The following is a 26,485-nucleotide window of genomic DNA, read 5'->3' as shown; positions in this document are numbered from 1 at the left end:
GGCTTGTCCATTATGCACCCGCACACGGTTACACAAATACACGCAGACCTGTAAACACCGGTCCACTGGTCTCTGGCTCTTCGAATCGGGATCTTTGACCGGTGTTCCTTACACAACGTAGGTGTAATTAATATGAGAGAACTGGTGATTACTCTTTAAAAAAACCTTTGGCGGGGTACAACCGGCTCATTGATTTAATGACTCTAAAACTTGAATTACATTTATCTCTAATTTAGAGAATTCATTAAACTGGGTGTTAACTGGTCAAAGTTTAAAAGTACAATGCTTTTTATACAGCTCCAATTTTACCTTTAATCAGCATTTCTGCATGTATTGCGGAAATTCCAGTCAACATAAACAAACCTCAGGAATGATCACTCAATGCGAAAGACTGAGAGAATGCAAAGATGCATGAAAGTTGTCATAAAATCAGGCTTATTCCACCTATTATTTATTATTGAACTGATCCTAAAAATGCATGCTAAATCATTAGTATTGTGTTGTTAAAAAAAGAATATTAAGTTTTCAAGATCTGCAAACATAGCATCTTTTGTCATTTGAACCCTTTTGTTCCTCATCAATTATCTGCAAATGAATGCAAATAAAACAATATTTTCATTTGAAATTTGGGAGAAATGTTGTTACTGGTTGACAGAATGAAACAAAATTATTATTTTAATCATACACATAGTAAATTAAGAAAAACTGAAACTAATTTTCAAGAATCAAGATAAAACACACAGTAAATTGGCTCCTTTGGCTGCAATTGTGTTGCTGGTGGTTGCAAGGATGTTTTTATGCAATAGCTAATGGTTGTTGTTAGGGTATTCTGGTACAGGGCATTTGGTTGCTAGGGTGTTCAGAGGAAATTTTAGAGCCCTGCTACATGATTCACTCCTAAAAATATAAATACTAAAGGTTCCAGTGAAGAACCAGTGGTCGCGTTAACCGGAAATTCGAACACGATTGCGAAGGGATGTGTGTTTTCCATATATTAGCTTTCTTACAAATGCCTGGTTCGTTTTGGAAGATTCTGTTGCCTGCCTGTCTAGCAACACTTGTTTATACATAAGATAAAATAAGCATGTTTCGTTTTGTTTCATGAAGTTCATTGAGTTGGCTCCTGCTATTTCGTGATTTCTGGTATGGGGATTCATAGGGAACATCAATGTTCCCTGGTTTGTGCGTTGCATTGTGGGAAATTTTAGGGAATGAACGTTTCAGTTCACTGGAAGGATTTCGCGAACCCTTAAAATGGCTGACTCCCTGATCAGTGCCCTAACTACTGAACAAGGGAGCTGAATGAGACAGCTAGTCAGTTCAAAGAGTGAACCCAAGTACATTGTGATGACGTCACAAACATGCTAATTACCACGTTAAGCCATCTTGCACCTTAGTTGCGGTGTTATGAGGAATCAAGTCCCAACTGGAATTCGTACCCCTTTAGTACCCCGACTGGTAGAAAAATTACATTTTTTGTGAATGTTCGGTAAGTTAAAGGGCTAGCTTTTCTTCGCAAGCACTAGCTAACCACGTAGTTCTACAATATGCTAGTTGATACGTAAGATAATTAAAACAGTAAGAAAGAGATTTGTTTGATTTCACAACCTATAGCCTCATATACATACTAGCATAGCAAGCACTTAATGTAAAAGACGTTAATGGTAATCTTAGCAAAGTTCTAGTGACATGTATCGTGATGTAATTTTATACGAATTGCAATCAGGCACTAAAAGAGTACCTAAATAGACGTTCTTTCAGCCAATAGAATCACTCAGGGTCCTAAAGGGCCCGAATTCGAGGGGGGACTCAAAATCTCATGACATCGGGTATTAATAGATCATGACAGATTTTTTACGAGCCTTCAAAATGGCGGACAATAAAAAAGTCTAGCGTTACCTCTGAGACCAATTTTAGTTCCCCATAGAGCAATCGAGTCAAAGATTCTAACTACTTCTTTCTTACTTTTTTACAGAATAACCTTTTGTGTAAACTGGTAAATGTTAAAGGTTCTTTATGTAACCATACTACCAAAAATGATTGTTTCACGGAACAGAGTATCACCTTTATTTATAAGAGTGTTGTTTTGATATTCGAGGAGACAGGGACTGTGGGTCCAAAGTCTCCATGATTTAGTGAATATTTCACATTGTAAGTTTAATACCTTAGAAAAGTAACAGCACACCTCTCCTCGACAATCCTCAAGAAATCTGAAGTGAAGCAGAAAACCAAGAGAACTTACAAAATAAAGCATTTGTACATCAGACGCCCCACTTAGACAAAAACAAAAAGACGAGAAATAAGCTTTAATGTGTAAAGCTAATTGGTAGAAACTATAGGGCTGTGCAATTAAACGAAAATGGATCGTAATTGTCAATTCTGACCTTCAACAATTACAAGAACAACATTTGTATTGCATTCCATTCAATCCTTGTGGTATAAATCCACAGCGCACCCCTTTCCTTTACAGCGGTTCAGCTGTGCTATTTCTTTAATTTATTTTTAAGTAATTCAGTCATTTATTTTCAGTTTCAGAATTTAGTTTAAAAGACAATTTTCTTTTATTTTTGCCATGTTTTTTTCAAAAGTCAGTGAGTAATCGTGTTAAATGATCGTGATCTCAATATTGACCAAAGTAATTGAAATTGTGATTTTTAGCATAATCGAGCAGCCCTAAAAACCATGCTATTGGCTCTTGCCCTGACTCTTTTTGGAACGTGAGGGGGCAGTCTGGGCCGTCTCGCTAAGACTATCAGCCCACATGGCAGCGCGTGTGTACTGAATTTGGAGTGTAGTGGGAATTCTCTAAGGCTTTCCTGTCGGCTCCAGGCCTTATATAAAAGGTCAATGTGAGTGTCTGTGTGTATGGACTAGATGTTAGGTAAATGTCGGTCTCTTAGACTTTAAACTCAAATGCACAGAACAGAGCCAGCACCACACTTACTGTGCGAGTTCTACACACACACGCCAGCAAATGGAACTGGTTACCGGGAAAACTGAATTATGTAGGAGACTGTGTGCATTGACCAGAAAATTAGAGCCTCCCAAAGCATCACCACATGAGATTGAAAAATTAAATAAACACACATGGATGCGCAAAATCGACCAAATCACTGAGAAGCACAACTTACAAGTAAACGTCTTTAACAGCTTCTAGGGTCCCAACGGCAGTACTGCAGGTACGTTTTTGTGCATACAAAAACCTTGCAACATTTATCAAATGATGATTACCCCCGTTCTGAAATCAGATTTCAACACTGTCGCAGAATGTGGCTCACCGTTTCTCTTCTCCCTCTGATTGGTTTGTGTCCTGCTCCTTGGGCATGTGTTCCATTCACCTTATTTCCATCCAGCGACCAATCATGTGAGACTGAGGCGGGCCCCACCCTCGAATGCACGCCTGTCATTCGCGGGTTGTGATGAGTCAGATAGTCATCGGACGGCTCTGCGGAGCGACGCCCGCAACCAAGCCCGCCTCACTCTCCGACCCAGACGCACACCGATAATGTGACAATATATGATGAGGTCTGCAAACAGAGAGAGAGAAACATAGTTAACATACAAACTAATGTGTACAAGTAAAGCTAACAAGAGCGGTTGACGCCAGTGATCTGAATCCAGATGTTCAGTTGTCTGTGTCCTAATGTCTTTTCCATTTGACATGATTCCAATGAGCTCTCCTATGCATTGCTGACTTTCCAGGAACACAAATCGGATTATCTGGACCATAATCCCATCTCTCCCTGTACAATGAACAATCTTGTTAAAACCACATGATTTCACGTGAAGCACTAAAGATGCTTTTCTTCGGCAGAAATCTCAAAACCTTCATAAATTGTTCACATCAATGAGAATTACTGAAGCTGGACAAATCTAATAAATATCACTAAAGGTAGATTTAAAAATATGTGGAGGAGCAGCGTTTATCCCGAGTCCATGTGAATATCCACTGAACCGGAGAAGTGAAGCTGTGAGAAATCTTGGGTGGAAGTATGCAGCGCTAATGTGAGAGATAAGGACCACATCACTACTGAAGATATCAAGTTCACAAACACATACTAAAGCCTAAAGTTTTGCTTTTGTGAAGTTTCTTGACAAAACGTGTTATATTTACATATTTTTTGCTATTGTTGTTAAAGCAAGAAAGATCCCATTATAATTAATAATGCATAAACATAATATTGCTGTCGGATTGAAACCTTGTTATCTCCATTTTCTTAAAACATTACTATGATCATTTTTTTAAGATGTCTGTGGGTTTAACAGATATTTAACTAATAAAAAGTATTTAAAAAACAGCTTGTCAACTTTGACAACACAATGTTTAATTATTTAAAAAATATTAAAATTATTAAAATTCCTGTTGACAATGACTCATTCTAATACATGTAACACCAACAAATGAACTGCAAAAGTGATTTATTACGTTTCTAAATTCTGTATTTGGAACTGTGTACTAAAGAGGACGCTCAAGTGTAAACACCAAAAATAAGAAAGGAAGCATTAGCAAACCGAGGATCTGGCAACGCAACGCATCACCACGCAAATTGAGTCTTTTGGCACGGGTCAATACTGTCAGACAACATGATTCACAGCACAGACATTTTCTTTCTGCAAGTAAATCTCTCTAAGTTTTCTGGCCTCCTCTACAAAGGCAATATTCTTTGAAAGTGATACAGTATATTGAGGCAAATAAATTAAAAAGTTCGTTGACAGATGTGTATGAGAGGTTAGATCTGCAATTGTGTTTTTCACGGTTTCTATGCGCACCCTTCAAACACACGATGACTTGGTACATAGCGTGTGGGCTATCTGAATCTATCTATGAATGGGTGGCTCTGAACCAGAGCGGGGAATTAGATCTTTTTTTAGTGTGTGAAGTGAAAGTAAGGGGATCCGGCAGCTTAAGCTGGAAGCTTGAGAAGGCATGATCACACAGCTGAGAGGTGCCATGAGAGCGACTCCACGGCTCTGCTGGCACCTGGCATCAAGATCAGTTTCAGACGATCTGATCGCAAAACATTCGGATCACTCCAATAAACACATCCCGGGAAAAATCAAGTGACCGCGTAACTCAGCAGTCAATATAGAAATATAAAATATAGAACATAGACACAAATGCAAAGGATTTCACGGAGCTTCTTTAATCGGCCTGACAGTATTGTGCTACTAGTCGAGACCACAAACAACATGGGTCCGTCCGGGTCAGAATCTAATGGAATGTGTAAAAAATATCAGCAAAATTAATACTCGTTTTAATATAAACACAAATCTTACATTTACAAACAATTAATAAAAATTAAAGATAAAGGATTTCTGAAAAAATTTACTATATGTTTAATAAAAAATAAATTAATATTAAGTATTCATTTTAGTGGGCAAAACGTTTACAAAGTGTTTATAATTGTGTTTGTTGTACCAATGTAAAGTTTGTATTAGCTTGCTTGTAGAAACTTGTGGAAAAATTACATTAATAATGTATCTTTTTAACTTTATTTTTATTTCCTATTTAAAAAAGACACTTCATAACTACCTCAAAAAGAGAAAAAAATCAAGCACATCATTACGATAGCAGGTATATGTGTTTTTATGAACTTATATTAATTAAACATGTAAATATTCATACATCAATCAATCCATTTTCTTCAGTAATTTAGATCTTTTTAAATCTCAAAATAAAAGTCTATTCTTCCATATTAGATATTTCTTCGACGATTACTGTCTTTTGCAAGGATTTTTTATTTTTTTGTTATGACTTTAAAGTTAGGGTTATGAAGACCTTTAAGATGATTTCATGGAGTTCTGGTCTTGTCCTCCTGCTTTGGTCTCATCCCTTAAAATTCTTGTTTACACGCCTGATAGCAATATTTATTTAAACTGATTATGTAAAGAATATTATAACGTTTTTACAATTTTTTGCACTCTTAAAGTGACACTTGACTCAAAAATGAAATTTGCTAAAAAGTCAAAATCTGCATAAAATTCTTAGTTCTGATCACAAATAAAGATACTTAGGTTAGCAAATTACATTTCTGGGACATTATTGATTAAGGTTCCCCAGAACTATATCTTATTATTTGTTCAATGTACACAAAAAATGATACAATAATGTTTCCTACAATGGAGGCCAATGATGTCTAAGAAATGTAATTTGCTAACATTTTCCCAAATATCTTTCTTATTGTTCGCATTTATACAGGTTTGGAACAACTTGAGAGTTAGTAAATGATGACAGAATTTTCATTTTTGGGTGAAGTATCCCTTTAATTGCACACAAGCAACGTTGTGACATGTGAGTAATGCATGTGGTGATGAAATCGGAGGCCCACGCATCACAATCACATCACAAGTGGTCACATGAGACACATTTGATATGCATGTTACTACCAGGCATAAACGACAGTCTATCTTAGCACCAGGTGTAAACAGGGCCTCTGAAACGATGACACACTGTGCTTGATACAGGATGTATATCATTTGGTATGTGTCTACTTTATATTCTGACTGCAATGGTGCTCTGCGATTCAAGGGCATGGTAAACAGTAATCCAGCGTGTGATGCAACCCTTTGACAATGAAGCCAGGAAGACATTTGTTCAGCATTAGTTAATGCTCGGCTGTCCTATCATCTTTCATAAGACTAGCCCATGCGCATATTTACCAGCATAAATAGGCCTTTTTATCTGGCCACCAAGCTGACGTGTGTTATAAAGTGCACACAGATCTATTGTGCGAAACTATGTGTGTGTGTGTGTGTGATGAGTTTATTAACACCGATCAGTGAGACGTCTGCAACTAATTACAATAATTACTCCCTAATGATTAACAAAGGAATTTTTGCTTATGTGAGAGAAGCTGCTCTGCACTTCGATCGGGGATACTATTTCCTTATTGGTGGATGGCCCATAAGCCCCGCATCTCACGTACAACACAATGCTAATGTATACACGGACGTGTCACTGCTCCACAGCCCTCTGAATACTGTAGGAGGTCCAGCCCCGCTTCTGTTCGGTCAAGGGCAAAGTCATAAAAGTCCATATAATCAAACATACGGGATCTATAAACGTAGCTTTACAAGCTGTAGTTCCTGTTAAACATGCAACTGAGCAAGAACAGGGCAGAAAGAGGAGAGGATGGAGAAAAGGCAAATAAAGTCAAAGATGAGAGGCAGAGATTAAAGGTACAGTTCACCGAACAATAAACGTCTTTACTTACTTAATATATTCTATGTTATTTGTAAGCAATATGATCTTTGCGTGAAAACAGACAAGAGAAATAAAATTTGTTATTAAAAATAGTGTAGACAATTTACTAAAATTTTGCTTTAAATAACCACTTGTGAGAGTCAGATGGGTTTTAGAAGACATAATTAAAATTTCTGTTTGTCTTTTGTTAAAAACCTAAGACAATAAGGCGGTGTTTTAGCTTGTAAAATAGAGCAAGATAAAAGTGCAAAGAAAGCCAAAAACCCACCCAGGCCACAATAATTCTAAATGGGGCAATGCCCGTATCTTTGACACCGCACCTGTGCGTGTAAGCTTATTTGTGTGCTTGAGTTGTATGTTTTGTGTGTAAAGGGGCAACGCTTGACACAGTGCATGTATTGCATGTATTGGTTCTGAAAACTGCAGCAGGTGCAGCTGAGTAAGATTTTCAACCTCATTTTTCTTGCTGTAACTGCCCGCGGGTTCTGCATTCTGCTATGCGGCGCTGAAACTTTTTAATTGGCAAGAACAAAGAATGTTTGGTTCGTGCCGTGTTTTCTGCATTCCTCTTGCTCTTAATTGAATGTTTTAAAATGCTGGCTTGAAAGCAGCATGAAAAAGAATAATTAGTTGCTATGTTGCCAAGTGGAAAGGTCTGTGCATGTCTCTCTCTCTCTCGCCGTCTCTCATTCTTACTGTTTCTCTTTTCACTCAGGTTTAAAGGCTTAATCCAGGTTTCGTAATACAGACAAAACTTGGACTGTCAATCAACAAAAAATCTAATGAGTTACATAATACATGAATTATTAAAATCAACTGCACAATATCACATACAGTATTTCCTATCAAAGGCCCCTATGATCATGCATTTGATGATATTTCATAAATGTTTCAGATTTTAATAGAAATGTAAAAAATGACTTAAAAGATATTTGTTTCTATTCAAACCTTTCATTCACCTATTCATATGAATGGTATAATGCAATGCAAGTCGCTTTGGTTAAATCATCTGCCAAATGCATAAATTCAAATATTATCATAAACCTTTTACTGGCCTACAAACATTGACAATCCACTTTATAGAACTGTAGCTAAATCTAAACTGTTGTTTAATTGATAATGTATGGACACATGCACAGTGGACGTTGCATTTAGCAGATACTTTAGTTATAATTGCTATCATGAAAAAATATGATTAAAATATAGCTATAAAAAACTTCCAAAGGGTCCAATGTGTCATTTTTTTGGAGGATCTATTGACAGAAATGCTCTATAATATACGAGTGTAACTTTGTCTTCAGATGTGTTTAAAGACAATCTCACCGCTAGATCCAATTTGATGATCATCCGAAATCACTGAAGATTTTTACATTATCAATAAGTAATTGACATAATACTTATGTCTTAAAACACAAACACTGGCAGGTTAATGCCCTGTGCCAACGTTTGAGGCTACTTACAAACACCTGATCAGAGTTTTTCCAACAAGTCAAGAGCTTTTCCTGGCAAGCCAATAAGCCTGTGATTCCAACACTTTGCTTTTGTTTTTCTGAAGTTAATCATAGCAGACATTTATTGTGTTGAATATTCCTCATCTTTTCTGCAATGATAAATTTGACACGTCTGTTTAGCATCCTTGGCTGAGGGATAAGCAAAATGAATGGGGTGGATCTGATCCAATGAGAAAGTGAGATTATGCTGCAAGGCGGTTGTCCTGTGTAAGGTCAGTCTGCCCAGGGGAAGGCTGGATGACACAGAAGGCTCTCCCAAAGTCACTTCCCATGGGCACAGATGGATGTTTTAATGGAAACAAAAAGGGAAAGGAAGGGCATTATGGGAAACTGACCCCCAAAAACATATACACGCTTACACAAATACTTCCCTTCAAAGAGAGCAAGGCCTCATCCCACTATGCCTTGGCAGACGCATGCTAAGACGTAGCCAAGAATGTGACTTTGTTTGAAAAACAAATTAGAGCCTTTCTCTGTCTTGATCCCGCAATGTTTTTAAGACAGATCAATCAAAAAAAAAAACTTTCAAATTCTCAAAAGCTGGTTTGAAGGAAGATTCCGAGAGTTGAGCTCTCTGTGGGTTTGCCGGCTTTGTGCATATCTAAATCATTCTGTATTAATGTTTCACAAGTCCAGGCATTGAGGAATAAAAAAAACTGAAAAAACATTTATTTTTCATAACCAATACACATTAGTCAAGTCTAGCAACATATCAAACGATTTGGAATGTACAAACCACATTAATATGGATGTATGGGGGAAGTTCACCCAAAAACGAAACTTTTTTCTTAATTGACTTTCTTTTCACTGCAGAACACACAAGAAGATATTTTGAAGAATGTTGGTAAACCTGACAACACTGACCCCAACTGACTTCTATTGTATGGACACAAAGCCAGATACATTTCTCAAACTATCTGCTTAAGTTTTGACAGGAGAAAATTTGTGTGTTTTGAATGACATGAAAATGAATAAATGATGACAGACACTGCTAAACCTATAACTCACTTCACTTGAAAATATCTTAGCACAATGACATCATACATACTTTTGTAAACAAATATAACAAGCATAATGTCATAAAGTATTTTAAATCTGTAGTTTTACACATTCCTAGCGTGGTGTGTGAAGGTCTGTGATTTTTCTGGCAGTAGTACACAAGTGAGATATCACGCTATAAACTATCGGCCGCAGAGAGTGAGATATCCGACAGTGCGGTGACGCTTCAGCACACTTCTCCAAATACACACAGCAGGTGAGGCTTGGCAGTCAATCAGGTAAACAGGTATAGTTTTTTTATGAATGGAGGCGAAGCGAAGCCAAGTGGAAACAAAGGGAATTCCTACGTTTTGTGTGTATTGGCACAGGCTGGAACAACCCTGTGGCTCAGTGGCACCCGTCAGGTTACGCTGAGAGATAAAGCAGATTGAGAGGTGTGTTGTCTTGGCCAAATGCCCTTCTTTCGGTTCCCATCTATGAACCGAACAAAACACTCACTGCCAGCGAAGCCAATGGTCTGGGCAATCTCAACTTCATCTCTCTTCAACCATCACTTCTTTTGCACTTATTTTTTATCTTCTAGTAACACAGAACCTGGAAACATCCACAACAACAAAGTATGTCAATAACGCCAGTTTACCCTCACAGCTCAAAACCTTCTGAGCTCCACTCCAGGTTTTTCATTTCGCCGCTACAAGTTCACTCCAAATTTGTACCCAGTTAACACTTCTAGTCTGTCTTCATTTATTCATCCTCACGTTGTTCCAAATCTATACTTTTCTTTGTTCTGATGAACACAGGGAAAGATATTTTGAAGAATGCTTGTTACCAAACAGTTCTTGTCCCACATTGACTACTATAGTAGAACATTTTTATTTGTTCTGTTGAACACAAAAGCAGATATTTTGAATAATGTAGGAAAGCAAAAAGTTCTGGGGTACTTTTGACAACCACTGTCATTTTTCGTAAGTTAGACAATGATGGACAAGAACTGTTTGGTTTCAATAATTATTCTGTCACCCTTGTGTTTTCAAGTGTACAGCCAATCCGTAAATTTCCTAAAATGATGATGTCATCACCCCAGTTTATGCGCATGCTCCAAATCTTCTTCTCCGTTTTTAGAGTATTTCTGTGGCAGAATCCCAGAGCCACATAATGATCTCGCTTATATAGTACATATAGTACACAGAGTCAGTTTATCGATTTGGTGTGTACCCAGATATTTCTTGAGACGACCCTGTGAAAAGGTAAAAAAAGATGGGATAGGGAAAGCTCTGGCTTCGTGTGGATGTGGTCTTAAACACCAACATTAGACTCCTAATGTGTTTTGCTGGTGATCAAACTGTTTCAGAATCTTGGAACAAGAGAAATTGCCAAATCGGCTTGAATGCTGTATATTGGAAAGAAAAACGTAATATTCGTCATGATATATACAGTCATTCTAAGCCCATTTTTTGAAAGTCAAAAAATTGTCTAAGTGGTCGTGGTAAAAAGCAAATGATGATGTACTGTATACTGCCAAGCTCCAAAACTGACAAATTCGGTCACGTGACAAGAAAGAACCAATTACAGTACATTTGCTATGAAGTCATATGTTAAAGTGCCATTTTTACTTAAATACAAAAGATTTAAAGTTACATCAGGAACACGTTTTTTTAAAGAACCATTTTTATCCTCCTAAAACAAAGCAATTGAATATTTATGTCTTATGTTGTATTATTATATGTGTATGCCACTTTGTTGTTCTTTTTAGTGTGCAGCAGGATAAACCTCTTTCCAATGTGTTTCTGACAGAAGAAAAACAAGTATAAAATGACACTAGGGTGAAAACAATATTTATAAATATATATATATATATCATAAAATCTTTACATTCCATGCCAGACTCACTTTGAATCAAGGTGTGAGAGATGTAACTAATTTAAAGGGAATTTCGATCTTCTCTAATGTCTTTCTGATTCCTGCACAACTGAGTAAATGTAAATGTAATGTACAGTTTGCCTGTAGCTTTGTGAGAAGACTGATGTTTATTGTTAGCAGTTGAATCTGTGTCCAGCAAGTTCTTATACATTAAAATACAAAACAACACCGGTAATTTTTGATGTGCAGAGTGAAAGTACACACGCGGCGTCAGGCCAAGCATCAGCACAGCACAAATAAAACACACCGGCTGCCGGCCAAAGGCATAAACACCAGTGCAAATAAAACCAGGGAAATAAACAAGGCCACATTTATAAAGAGAAAGAGCAGGGCTCCATGAAGACTTCGGCCAGGACATCACAAGAATCTGTTTTTCGAATACAGAAATATTCGATGGCAAATGCCATTTTAATTTATTATTAATAAACATTTCTAACTTTCATATGCTATGGTTTTGCAACGGGTTTCAAGACATTCGCTGGTACAGGTATCAGCCTGCATATTTATTTTGTGAAATCAATGGCCCCATTTGCCCACTTTCAGCCTTTGACTGCGTCTCTATAGTCAAAAACAGTAAAATCCCAAAGTCCACTATAAGTAAACCATACGAAGACTCAACCCCTGAATCAGCCACACGGTACTTTCATCCCGCATCAGGCCCCAATCCTCATGCCGCACCTCGCCCTCTCCACCTACACCACCCCACCTGTCACCTCCACCCATCACCTCCTCATCTCAGTCACCTCGGTAATGAGCTATAAATGTTGGCCGCTGTGGCATATGGGAGACCGAAGGAGCTCGCACGCACCCCTGAGACTAAAGGAGCCGGCGGGTGGGTAGCGGGACGGGGTGGGTGAGAGGGGGCCCTCTCCCGGATGCAGCGCAGCCTTGAAAGGCGAGAACGTGGCGGCGTTCACCGGGATGACGGCGCCTGTGGGAGAGAGGTGATTTTTTTGGCCTTGTGCCGTATTCAGGACACGTCCTCCCACGCCTGTGTGGTCCTGGATCTTATTAGCACCCCTAATACACCTATTGTACATAAAAGATCCATGTTCATGTATTTAGAAGCTGTGGGGAAATTCTTAGTAATGCTGACTTGAAACATGCGCACTTTCCACACCCCCGGGACAAAAACCTCTCACTCAATCAAATCAGGGCCTGGTAGCACATGTAGCGATTGGATGATCAGTAAGTCAGTTGTATTTTAGTTTCTATGGTTTTAGCAGCAGGACTTAATAATGTGCTGTGTTTGAGATGTTGTAGGCAATTCCAGTGTTATGGATGTGACATCTTCATTTAAAACTTGAAAAAGAAATTCTCAGAGAATGTATTTATTACTACTACTACTACTAATAATGCCTTTTATCTAATGGCGCCTTTCAAAACACCCAAGGTGAATGGGTGCCAGTTAACAACATTCTTCAAAATATCTTCTTTTGTGTTCTATGAAAGAAGGACATACAGGTTTGAAATGATGACAGAATTAGTATTTTGGGGTGAATTATCCTTTTAAGGCAGTGGTCTTCAACCGGGCTACAGCAGCCCAAAGGGGGTCCGCGTCGGAACTGCAAGGGGTCCGCTAATTACTGTTTACTCACAGGCAATTTTTTGTTATAACCAATGTTCTCTTTAAGTTGGGCACGTACGCGGCCACGCAAACTTATTGAAGCTCTACAGCATTGCAATTTAACCTAAGTGCGTGCAGACAAAAACATCCATTCAGGCAGCGGAAGCAAGCAATGGAAGAAACGTTACATCTGCATCATAAAAACCGGTAGGGTTAAAATCAGTGCATTCTCTGTCACTCTTCCGATAAAAGTAAGGAAAGGAAAGGAGTTGCGTGCAAATAAAGTGCATTCTCATATGTTTCTGAACTTTTGTTGAAATTTGACAGCCAAATGACACCACACCGCTTCTGCATTGTAAACTCTGACAGAACTATCGTACGTGTTTAAAATAAATAAAATGCGCAGCGCGTAGTACTGAAGGTGCACGTCAAACAAGTTGCCCCAAAAATAACACGGACTCGTTGCATCTTGTTGCTCTCCTTATTCTGATATGATGCTCTGCTCTCATCGTGTAACAGCCGCAACAATGTTGATCCACGAGAAAGACAACGGAGCTCACAATTATAAAATAGTAAAGATGTGGAAGAAAAAAAAAACAATGACACTTAATAAAACGGCCTGATTTTACAACAGAATGCGTAAAAACTGCACTAATTTCTTTCGCATCCAGAGAAATCTAAGGTTAAAATAAATGTTCAATTGTCCATCTCACAGTAAAATGAAAATGTTTGATTCTGCAAATCCCTTAAAAAAAATCAAGCAATCAATATTTAAAACAAAAGTAATACACTGAAAAGTATTTAGCATTTGTGCAACAATAATTGGCCGATTGTGGACAATAGGGTTGTTTCTATTTAAATAGCTCCATTTACACATTTAGTATAGGGGGGTCACTGCTCCATGTATCTCTCATCTAAGGGGTCCTAGCCCCGAAAACAGTTGAAGACCCCTGCATTAAGGCATTTAATAAAACACGCAGGAAATTTTGGAAAAACAATATTCTACCTCACATAAATATTTCCTACCCTTTTCACTTTTGGGTGAACTTCTCCTTCAAGATCAATGACCCTTTTGTCGGTCTTAAGGATTTTTAGTTCTGCACACCCTAAATGCCTCTCTCAGGACTGTTTAGCCCTGTTTTCTGTATACAGACAAAGAGTGATGCGACAGGTTCAGGGACGTAAAGCAGATATTTCTGTAAAACAGGCCCACAGAGGCAAACGAGAGACTGATGCATTGAAGGAGTGAGGCCAGAAGATGAAGGGATCCTAGCAAATTGCCCCGAGGTATATAATGAAACAGTTACTTCATCATTTTTTTTACGTTCCACGTTCCGCGCTTCTCCTTTATTTATTTCACGTCCTTACCCAGAGCCAAGACCGCTTTCTAGAACATTCCGGAGAGGGAGAACAAGAGAAGGTACAAAATGAAAAACTAGGTGTCTGATGGCTTTAAGCAGCAAATTCATCATTTTTTCTGTACACTGTATACGTCTGAGACCGGGAGGAGAGTGTTTGTATATGTCTGTGTATCTTAATCGGGTTATTTCAGCATATATGTTTGCTTTTCGTGTAAAGGGGTGAAACGCATAGCTGTGCGGCCACTATACTCCTGTGTCTGAGTTTTATAAATGTGTATGTATAAATGCAAGTCTCTGTGGATCTCTGTCTATTTATTTTTTAAGTAAACACAACCCTTCCTCTGCTTGTGGATTGTGGGTAATGGGGTCCTGCGTTTTTCTTTCTCTGTGTAAGCATGCTGCGTACATTATACAAGCATAAGCACCAAAGCCACTGTAGGTGTGGCCCCTGAGGGCCCAAAGTACCAGCAGCCCCTGTCTTATCGGATACCAGTGCATTTCTTTCTTTTCACGGTGGTGTGCTACAGAGAGGAAATGGACTTCAATTCCCAGAGCTCCTGCGGTGAGACAGCTCGCACATGCTCAGTGCATAATGAGAAGAGCCGGGCCCTGGTACTTTGTCAATGGGACAGGAATTTAACGTGGCCCGCTAACATGGCATGATGGGGCAGGTCGATCTTTCCTCATGCGGATGCCTTGAAACAGACAGGAAACATCATGGAGCATAAACATTGATCAGAAGCACATGGGGAGGACTGCCGAGATGATACAACTTGCCGGATTGGACGAGAGTAGAATAACCATGTCTTCTCTCATGCATATCCTGAAGCAAGAGTTTCTCCAATAGAATGTGTCCATTCTATACAGAGTTTGAAAGAGTCTTTGAGAGACCAAATGGCTACTATACTAGGAGTCAAATGGATATGAACTATATGTATTAGTCAAAATGTTTGTACTCAGATGTCAGGATCAATCACAGGTGCTGTAGAGGTGAAATTAATGGTACAGAAAAGCATATGAAACTAATGCATATAACGGTCAATCGCACAATTACATCCTACCTGTGAGGTAGATGTGCTTAGATTTACTTTAAGATTAACTAAAGAGGTCTAGATTAATCCTTAGATGTTTAAGTGACATATGAGAAGATACGTTTTCATTAGGATTGGGAATACCCAGCAATACCTTATTATACAGTTCTTCTTCACAATATAATAGATATAGATCAAATGTTATTTGTTTAGCTTATTGTAGAGCCATTTTTGCAATCCCACATGTTTCCCACCTGCTTTAGTGCTTTGAGCCATTATAATCACAAATTGTTGTGACTTTAACATTAAGGAAAAAATGTTATATCATATATTAATTTATTATGTGTTTTCCTTTAACTCATAGTTCACTCAAAAATGAAAATTCAGTCATCATTTACACACCTTCAGGTCGTTTTAAACCTATATACATTTCTTTGTTTGGTTCTCACCAGTAAAAATATTTGTACGAATGTTTGCAATTTTCAGTTCTGTGACAATATCCACCACCGTAGTAGGAAATAAAATATTGTTTTGTTCTGTTCTGTTGAACAGAAAGTGAGATATTTTGAAGAATTTAGGAAAACAAACAGTTCTAGGGCACCTTTGACTACCATTTTTTTTCCCTACTATGGCAGTCAATGATGTCACAGAATTGAAAATTGCTGAGATTCTTCCAAATGTATTTCTCGGTGTTCATCAGAAATAAAATAATCTTTTTTAACCAAATGTTACAGATTGCAGCTTTAATTCTTTAGTAGGCTATGTCGTGCCTTCTCACAGATTTGCTTTTCACAAAAATGGTGGCCTCTCTATTTCACCAAAATGCTTTATGTCACTATTGTAACCAAATCAAACAAGAGGGAAAAATATCGCAATCGTATGAAATATCAGAAATTACCCCCACCCACAGGTTTTTTATCTTCCAGGGGTCAAATAGCCATTTTGGCAAAGTACAAATGGTATCGGGGTATATTCTGTTCTCTTTGTTCCTGCTGGGACTGCTGCAGTGCATCATGGGCCGTATTTGAAGAGAGCCAGAATGTTGGCAGAAGCAGCGTCTTAAGATGACAATGATGAAACCGACACTTTAGGCAGAGGGAGAAAGACACCACTGTTATGTGCATTAGAGGTTGGGAAAGTGAGAGAGAATCGAGTGAGAGGGAAACAGGTTACACTGTAACACAGTCAGAGAGTGTTCGCACTCTGACATACATACTGATTCAATAACGCTCAGGTTTCTTTCAGGTAAACTGTCTTCTGTAATCTCCTGAAACGCTAGACAGTAGCTGATCTTTAAACGCTTGAATTCAGTTCAATGAACGGACGTAAATCTAACATAAAACAGAATTGAACAAATGTTTAACAAATTGGAGTCTGGATTTATTCATACATGTTTCATGTCCATTTTTCTTAATGGGAATATTAAGGCCACCTTGAACATCCATTTTCTAGATTTTGGCAGAAGAAAACCGATGTATAATCTCCTCAGGAAAATGGAGCAGAAATATTGGTGACTCATCGTGCACTACACAGATGCAACAAATCAGACGCTCTTTAGCAAACAACTTGATCAACTCACTTCATTGAGAAATAGTGCACATTTTTAGTTGGCTCTGCTAATCATCAAGCTTCATAAAACTAATAATTTAGTTTATCACATCCTTAATACTAAATTTACGCATTTGGCAGACGCATTTCATTGCATTGACTTACATTGCATTATCCTATAAATTGTATACATGGGTATGTGCAATCCCCTTGGATCGAACACACAACCTTGTGTTGTTAACGCAATGCTCCTACCACGGAGCTACAGGAATGCTGTAAAAAGTCACAGTCACTTTTACCACCATACTGCTGCTAAAATTCACCGCTCAGATGCCACGGGTTCACCAAGAGCATGAAGAAAGAATGTGAGAGATACAACAACAGAACAAGAAAGAACAAAATAGAAAAAAAAGGATGAAAATAGTGGAAGGTGTAAAGAAAAGACATGCTAAAAGATTGCATTACTTCAGTGGGTTTGGGTTACAATTAACCAACAAACAAAGCACACCTGTGGTCGCACACCTGCCAGTGAGATCAGTTGTGATATCTCCTGTTTAAATGCTTTTTGTGAGTGTGTTAACAAACTTCACTTTCACACGGCAAAAACAGTTGGGTGATAAAACCCCCAACAATATTTTCCTTATCATTTTTTTCGTCTAAATAAATAACAATGAAACATTCTTATAACATTTTCTTGGCAAATTGCCTGTTTGTTTCGAGAATATATGTGATAAAAGTTCAAAATAATAAAAAAGTTAAAATTAAAATATTAAAATAAACTTAACAGAATTTGCATTTTTGGGTTACCTATGACTTTTATCATTTAGTCGACCTCTTGTCATTTAAAACATTAATTACTTTCTTCCGCAGAACACAAAATAAGATATTTTGCAGAAAGTTTTAGCGGAACAGCACTGGCCCCCATTCACTTCTGTTGTACAAATGAATGGGTGCCAGTTAACAACATTCTTCAAAATATCTACTTTTGTGTTCTTTGGAAAGAGAAAGTCATAAAGGATTGAAATCACAAAAAGGTGAGTAAATGATAACAGAATTTAAATTTTCTGTTGAACTATCACTTTAATTAAAGGCATTTTCTCTAAAACTATTTTTTTAAACCATTTTTGCCTATAAACATTACTTTAGAAATGCTTAAGAATGTAATCTTTCTTGTACAAAGTAAATAAAAAATGATTTCTGCAGTGAAACCTTAGCCGATGCTTTTACATCAGCACATTCTGAATTCATTCAGCAGTGTATACTTTCTTAATCCATCTGTCCCTTCAAAACACTGGAAGCAAAAAGACAAATTGGCTGCTGAATCTCTTTTAAGAGACAAAGCGTAATGGGAGAAAAAGACTGACAGATTGGAAGAGAGACAAAAATCAAGATAGAAAAAGTAGGAGCTATGCACCTGAGACCTGAGAGAGAGGGAGACAGCAGGAGGTGAGAGACGCTGAGGGATTTTGATTAAGTGCTACAGCTGAATAGGTACCATTATTCTCTGAGCTCTGTATGACTCTAGTTTCACAAGAGGAATGTTGCTTATAGAGTAAAATAGACCTATACACACCCTGACACACACACAGACAGACAGACAGAAACAAAGACACAGTGGCATTGTCTTTCTGTGAAGTGTGTATAATAGATGGGAGTTAAGGGCTTCACCTGGCAACGGGTTCACAGTATATTCCATTTGGCGGCTTAATGCATGTATTGTGCCATAAATGTGTCTCCAGATGTGTTAAGGGATAGTTCACACAAAAATTATTTAATAAGCCCCTTGTCATTTCAAACCTGTATGACTTTCTTTCTTTTGCAGAAAACAAAAGAAGATATTTAGAAGAAAGTTTGTAACAGAACAACGGCGGTACACATTCCCTTCTTTTGTATGGACACAAAACCAATGCAAGTCAGGGGGGACCGCTGTTGTTCTGCAACTAACATTCTATCTTTGTTTGTCTTCTGCAAGAGAAAGAAAGTCAAACAGGTAATATAATACTGTCACATAATACAGTCGAACAATTATAAATATATTACTTCGAATAAAAATAAAAGATTTAAAAGAATAATTTAAACACATGAAATTCTCATGATCATCATGACGACAGGATTTTCATTTTTGAAAATCTCTTGTTATTATCATCACCACTTATTTGTTTATGATAATCCTTCATTGATATAACAGTGTCACAATATGCACATCTGGAGGATGTGATGTCAGCGGTGTTTGCATGTCTAAAACTACCATATACTGTGAATGCAACAGAAGTCAATCATCTGAGCCATTCGTTCATCATCTTTCTCTTTCACCTACCTTCTTTCTCTCACCTCCGCTACACAACAGCTGTTCAGAGTGATGAACATTTCATAAATGACTGAATTATTTCTCATTACATGATTAACACACAATTTAGTTATGTTTTAAAAAATGAACCACAGCTGTCTTGTGGTGAGTCAGAATCTGATCAATTTACCTGTGTCTGTCTGAATTTAATTTAGGTTTTTTTTTTTACACGCTGCTGCTTCCTTAAATTCTTTTCACCTGGCTCCGAGTCCATATAAAAAACTTGATTACGTGATGACATAGCAAGGTGAACAAAGTATTGTTGTACATTATTAAAACACCCGTTGGAATGCTTGATTCTGATTGGCCATTCACAATATTTGTAGGGTCGTTATTCCCAGATATCAACCTCTCAAAACTAATAATAAATATAATTGTAATATAATTGTAATAAACAATAATAATAGAGATAACACTTATTAAAATGATTAAATGGATACCAACTAGTTAGGACAATAAACTAGTTAGTACCTCCCTACTAGCCCTAACCTTACCATAAACATATTTTTAAAACAGTATTGTTAGTATTTTTTCAAATACTTTCATCATTTTGTAGAATATAAATGCCTGTACGGTCTGATATGTGATGTGAAAATGAAGTAAAGTGAGTTCGGCAAAAGGTAGATACGAACTTGCGTTAATATAAAGAATCAAAACTACTCGTCACGCATCTTTCCCACTACATCACTGGTATTTTATTCTGGGGGAGGACCTACTCATATTTTTGGTGCTTTCGAGACCCATGGATGGAAACAATCGTAACAAAGTACTTATTTTGAAAAAAAAATGTGCGTAGAGAACATCACACATTTAGGTTTGTGTACATCTAAAACTTTAAGTGTATACAGACTCTGCCATTCATGCATAGTTGCTTACACAAACTTACAGTATAAAAAGAATGTACAGCTTAATGTAGGAGAAGAGCATCTCTCACACAAACAGTTCTAAACACAGACTCACACAACAGCAACAAAAGCTAATTAACAAATCTAAACAACCAATGTAAACCAGCTTTTAGTGTTTTTGTGTCAGTTGAGCGTACAGTACATCATTTTTCACATATTTTATCCTGTAAATGTGTGTCTATAAACCTAAACTGACAAAATGTTCCTTTGAACATTGATTTAAAATCAAGCCACAGAAAGAAAAAGGGGGTGCGGAGAGCCTCACGTCAAGCCATCTCTTTGCATGATGTTCGTAACGCACCATTAGGAATGGTCATGCAAATGTTGGTGACCCTGCCATTTGAATCAGTTTTGGACAGGTTTGGTGAGGACAAACAGGGTAAACAGATGCTGATAAATGATGCATTACTAAATATCTCCGCAACAGCATCGACACGTTTGGAAAAAGAAAAACATCCTCATTATATATCATGCAAGGTTGATAAATAACAAAATTAAATTAAAGAATAAAACCTTGGAATCTCAATACTAATTGCAGTTTGTGCGGCTCCAGTGCTGCAATGAAAGGATCATACGTGTTGAATAAAACATCTGTGCTCAGAGGTAGGACAGCCAGTTCCCAGTGAGCAGTGCTTTGATGCCCTACACGTCTTACAATCTGAGGTTACGCTTGCCTGCTCACACAACACTGCACGCTCCTTTTCATCTCTCTAATTCTTAAACCCCACTCCCATGGATATTAGGGTTAAAGTTTAGGGAAACACCACAGGTGCCCAGACTATGCACAGAGAGTTCAGTGTAATTGAATTCTCGCATAAATGTCATTTATTTATCATATAATGAAGGAATCCAAATGCAGTAATGTGACTGTCACATTAAACCGGTTTGACTGTCGTCCAGAGTATGAACCAGGTTGAACTATATAATACACATTTAATCAAGGACGTCAAACACATTTTACATTAAACAATTTCACGTGGACTGGAATCTTCCACAGGCTAAATCTTACAAAACACCTGCCATAAATGGAGTCTTTAATGGCTACTTTAAAGGTAATTGCATCTGAAATGATGTGTTCTGTCATTATTTTAATATGTTAAACAGCATAAATGCAACATGCAAAATGTTTGACTGCTCCTAATGACTCAGGTCAAAACATTAACAAACTAGTAGTAAAATAAAACGAAATAAACAAGAAACACACAAGTGTCCATAAGGAGTCGACGCTAATATGCTATCATCTTCATGAATAGATTAAGATTGGCTGTAAATGTTTTATTGTTCAATGGATGAAGAATCACTATGAAAGTGATCAACATTATTCTTCTGTAATGTATGAGTGCTGTGATAAAAAATATGATCGTCTCTCCCGGCGGCACAGAGACACTATAGATGATGTACTTCCGTAGAGACCACTGTTCATTATCTAAGTGTATTCTACCATTTTCTCATTTTTATGTAAAACTCTTTGTTAAACGTAGCTTTGTTAGCTAATGCACAGCATATGGATAATACAGATACGTTTGTTGATAAGCAGTCATGTATTAATGGCTTGTATTAACAGGTCATTAATAATACTGTATGTACTGTTGGTTCTTTAGACAACTGTGTCAATGATGTTGCAGATTAATGTTTTGCATGAAACCAGCAAGAGTCATAAAACCCTCTAATACACCAATAGGTAATAGTTCAGAATACAAAAAAATCAACAACTACAGTTTTTCTTAACACCTCATTAGGCAGAAATATCTGTATTGCGGTTAGAAAAGCAGTTAAAGTCCCACAGACTTATTTTCATGTGGTTTTAATGATGTTTTTTTGAGCCTGTAAAGGGGACTAAGAGCTTGCACGCTGAAATAAAGCAAAACAAAATTTTTTTTGAAAATAAAGTCTGCATTTCCCCTTCAGTTGTTCCAAATCTGCATACATTTATTTGTTCTGATAAACAGAGAAAGCTATTTGGAAGAATGCTTGTAACAAAACAGATCATTGACTACCACTGTAGGGGAATTTTCTTTATAAATGTCTTTGTTCTGTTGAACACAAAATAAGTTTTTTCATTCCCCATATTTCATGACGAATATTTTAGAAGTTTGCCTAGCGGTCGACAGACTCCTTAGAATATCTTTCAGAACTTTTCAAATTAAACGCTCACAATTCATTTCAAAATAAAGCATTGCTGCAAAAACATTCTCATACTTTTATATTGAAGGCAAATTCACAAAGACGTGATCGTAACAGATCAATTTCAGAACCACCTGCGGGCAAAGTAATCAAAAGAATGCTGCTGGCGCGGGCCAGATATTATCGATTGTTGCCGACCCCTGATTTAAAGAATGTAAGAAAGCATTTCTAGGGGACCATTGACTTCCATTGTCATTTTTCATACTTTGGTGGACAAGAACAGTTTGGTTCCAAGCATTCTTCCAAATATCTTTCTCTGTGTTCATCAGAATCTGAGGGTGAGTAAATGATACCAGATTCTATTTTTTGGGGTGTACCTTCACATTAAGGCAGGAAAGATCTTAAGCTTGTGACATCTTGCATAGGCTTTAAATGGACCAAAGATGCAGTGCTGTCCTCATAAAGCCTCAATAACCCAGAATACCCTGACCTATATTCCTTCTTTTACATACAACCTCACTGCCCTGTTGTCATGGTGATTGATGCTGACTACCCCAATATGTATATAGTGAGAATATCAGTATATACATCATACACCAACAAACTTAAATACAACCCCATCTGTTTGTGCATCCACAAAACCTTGATGCACCTCACTCACTCCCTCCCTCGATTCTGACCCGTGCAAGGGGGCTAATCACATTGTGCTGCATATGTTATTATGTACCTCATTAACCAAATCCAAAGGGGCATTAGGGATTAACTGACATCCATAACGTTTGCTCCGGAGTTACACACACATTTCCCTTTTTAATTTAGCTCGCCCCTGATTCTGCTCTGTTACCCACCGCCATACCGGGCATGGCTTCCCGGAGGTTCCCTGATCTGGGTAACGACCCGAGGAGAGAAACGTACAGGCATATTTTCACTTAATTGGGTATTGTGGATTTAATTAAAACTCATTGAGAGGTAAATTAAATGATGGCACTGAGCCTACGGACTCGACCATGGACAGGCGCAGTTCACGCTCCGCGCACTGCCAAAGATGTGCTTATCACTCTTCACCTCATCTATAGCTTCTTTATCTTCCTTATAACATTATACTATACTTACTGCATTCTCATTTCATTATCTTTTTGTTTGTGTACTGAAAGAGCTCTATTGTGATGAAGCAAGAAGAGTCAAACAAAGTCAAGTGAACATACCACACACATCTACCGCTATTTTTCTATCCTGCACATACAACAAGGTGAATGTCAGAGTGAATTGACATCACAAAAAAATACTGTTCAGTTCATATCTTAAAAGGGATAGTTCACCCCAAGATAAAAAATCTGACATCATTTTGTCATCCCGACGGCATTAAAAACATGTTACAACTCTTTCTTCTGTGTAACGCAAAAGAAGATCCATCCATCCATCCGCTTATCTGGGGCCGGGTCGCGGGGGCAGCAGTCTAAGCAGGGATGGCCAGATTTCCCTCTCCCTAGACACTTCCTCCAGCTCTTCCGGGGGGACACCGAGGCGTTCCCAGGCCAGCCGGGAGACATAGTCCCTCCAGCGTGTCCTAGGTCTTCCCCGGGGTCTTCTCCCGGTGGGACATGCCCGGAACACCTTCCTAGGAAGGCGTCCAGGGGGCATCTGGAAAAGATGCCCGAGCCACCTCAGCTGGCCCCTCTCGATGTGGAGGAGCAGCGGATCTACTCTGAGCTCCTCCCGAGCGACCGAGCTTCTCACCCTATCTCTAAGGGATCGCCCGGCCAGCCAAGATGCAAAAGAAGATATTTTGACAAATGTTTAAGTGGTGATACAATGAAAGTCAACGGGGGCCAAAGTTGTTTGGTTACAAACATTCTTCAAAATACCTTCTTTTGTGTTCTGCAGAAGAAAGAATGTCATACAAGTCTGTAATATGTATTTTGTTAATAATAACTATAGTTTTCACTTCAAAACCATTAAATCAATTTCCTCTTATCTGGACATAGCTGGCCCAGAGCAGGCACAAGCCCGGCGAAAGATCCATTGTGCTGCGATGGAAAGCCTGTGCAGAAGAGGATCTGATTAGCAAAGTGCTTCTCCTTTGGGAGCCCAGCCAGCTTCTCTCTGGCGTGTTCTGCCCAGACGAACACCACTCCTCCTGGCAGCGAACACACCGCTCGCCGCCGGTGCAAGCCTGGCCCACACTAGTGGGGGAGCACAGCATAGCATCACCTTACTCCAAGACTGTCAACTTGAGAGGAACCTCTATGCGCAACATCAACAGCCAACTTCACCATACACACCTCTGGAATATGACCTTAAAAGTATCTACAAATATGGAACTTCCAGGTCACATTTATCAACAATAGTAGCTCTTACTTCAGCAATCTGATAAAAATGCCAAGGTCGTGACAGTAAAGAACGTGCTAAAGAATTCACAATAATAATACCAAGATGCTATTCTCTCAAAGGAAGATGAACCATAAACTGTTTGCTGCGTTTACTGCTCAAGTTCACATTGTTAACTGTAGTAAAGCACACCTTATTGTTTCTTATTACAATGCAGCTAGGGGTGTGCGATATGACGATATTAGATCGCGAACGATTAAAATGACTGCACGATCCACTTTTTCGGGAAAATCGTTAAATCGTCCTATATAGTGCTGTTCTATAGAATTCGTCAACATACTTGCGATAGATTGCGCCATGTAAACAAGCTCGTATACGTTGCTTGTGAATTCAGTAAGATTAAGTGACGCGGTCAGTGAAGATGGAGGGAAAAACAGAGGACTTGGTCCCTAAAAAAAGTTATCCATCAGTATTAATGAAATGGTTTGGGTTTACCCCAACTGACACGGCCCAAACAACAGTTCCCTTTCTGTCGGTCTCTCGACGTTGTGTCGAGAACGACAGATGGGGTTCGCCCTTGAGAACCAATCAACTCTGACTACTATAGAAAAGGCCAATGAAATTTGGCGAATGCAATTTGCATGCCGGGCTCCGCCCCCGGAAATCCGGTATAAAAGGAGGCCGGCGTGCAGCATTCACTTACCTTTTGTTCTTCAGAGCCGTCGCTCATGAGTACAACTCAGGATTCAATCCTCTACAACTACACGCTGGTGATACGACGTGTTACAGCGGATCGTCCCTTCCTGCAGCGACCTTCCCCTGGGCGTCTCGGCGGTTCCGGAGGTGTTAGAGATTTTTTCTAAAAGTCCTTTTCAGGACTGACTGAGCATTCTCCAGCGCGGCATGTCCCGCTGTTCTCTTGGGTGCGGCACCCTCATCGAGGAGGGGGATGGACACGATCGCTGCATTAGGTGTCTGGGCGTCCAGCACACTGAAGCAGCGTTCGTTGACACATCTGCCTGCACTGCGGGCAGATTGTCATTCAGAAGTTGCGGTCACGGGTGGCTGTCTTCCTACGGGAACCAGCCACCATTTCGTCTGCTACCCGGGCTGTGACATCTGTGGCTACGGCCCCGATGACCACCCACGTTAGCAGCGTTAGTGATACGGGGAACTCTGCGAACGTAAACCCGCCAGCCAAGTGCTCACGGGCCGATCGCACCCCGATTCGCTCTTCTGAACGTTCCCCAACTGGCGGTGGAATACCGTCCGGATCCTCACGCACACACTTGGAAACGATGTGTGACGTAGATGAGATGTCGCTCGCAGCATCGGAGGGAGACTGGCATCCGACTCTGCCGAATCCAAACTCCACCCCCAGCGGTCGAGTTCAGGAGGAAGCAGAAGTGATGTCATCCGTGCTAACCCGGGGATACGTGGTTCCCGAGGTCGGTGCGCGGTGCAAACCGCGCCCACCCCGGGTGCCATGTTTTTCCCGGAGGTGCATGAGGAGCTGTGTAAAACTTGGAACGCTCCTCTCACGGACCGTTCCAGTGAAACCAGCTCCCTTACTTCCCTCGATGGTGAGGCAGCCAAGGACTGCGTCGAGATCCCCCGGGTGGAACGTCCGCCTGCGGTGC

The 26,485-nt window shown here is 39.0% G+C and overlaps 1 protein-coding gene across 2 annotated transcripts in view; it reads right to left on the bottom strand.

The window, feature by feature from the left end:
• The window catches only part of thrab (thyroid hormone receptor alpha b), a 127,658-nt gene that overhangs the window by 32,128 nt on the left and 69,045 nt on the right, over positions 1–26,485 (bottom strand). Inside the window, exons 4-5 of one of the 2 annotated variants that reach the window (XM_056770525.1) lie at positions 3,279–3,527; positions 2,165–2,210 (exon numbers count right to left, since the gene is read on the bottom strand). Coding sequence is in view for 1 of the 2 variants with exons in the window: in XM_056770523.1 (XP_056626501.1) it covers positions 3,279–3,334 (56 nt within the window). In the remaining variant the exon portion in view is untranslated. The remainder of the gene's footprint in view (positions 1–2,164; positions 2,211–3,278; positions 3,528–26,485) is intronic. The other variant, XM_056770523.1, reaches the window with a different exon arrangement.

Source organism: Triplophysa dalaica, chromosome 17 (genome assembly GCF_015846415.1).
Source record: "Triplophysa dalaica isolate WHDGS20190420 chromosome 17, ASM1584641v1, whole genome shotgun sequence".
NCBI classification, from domain to species: Eukaryota; Metazoa; Chordata; class Actinopteri; order Cypriniformes; family Nemacheilidae; genus Triplophysa; species Triplophysa dalaica.
The sequence above is the reverse complement of the archived record's forward strand: the minus strand, read 5'-3'. Positions and strand labels throughout refer to the sequence as shown.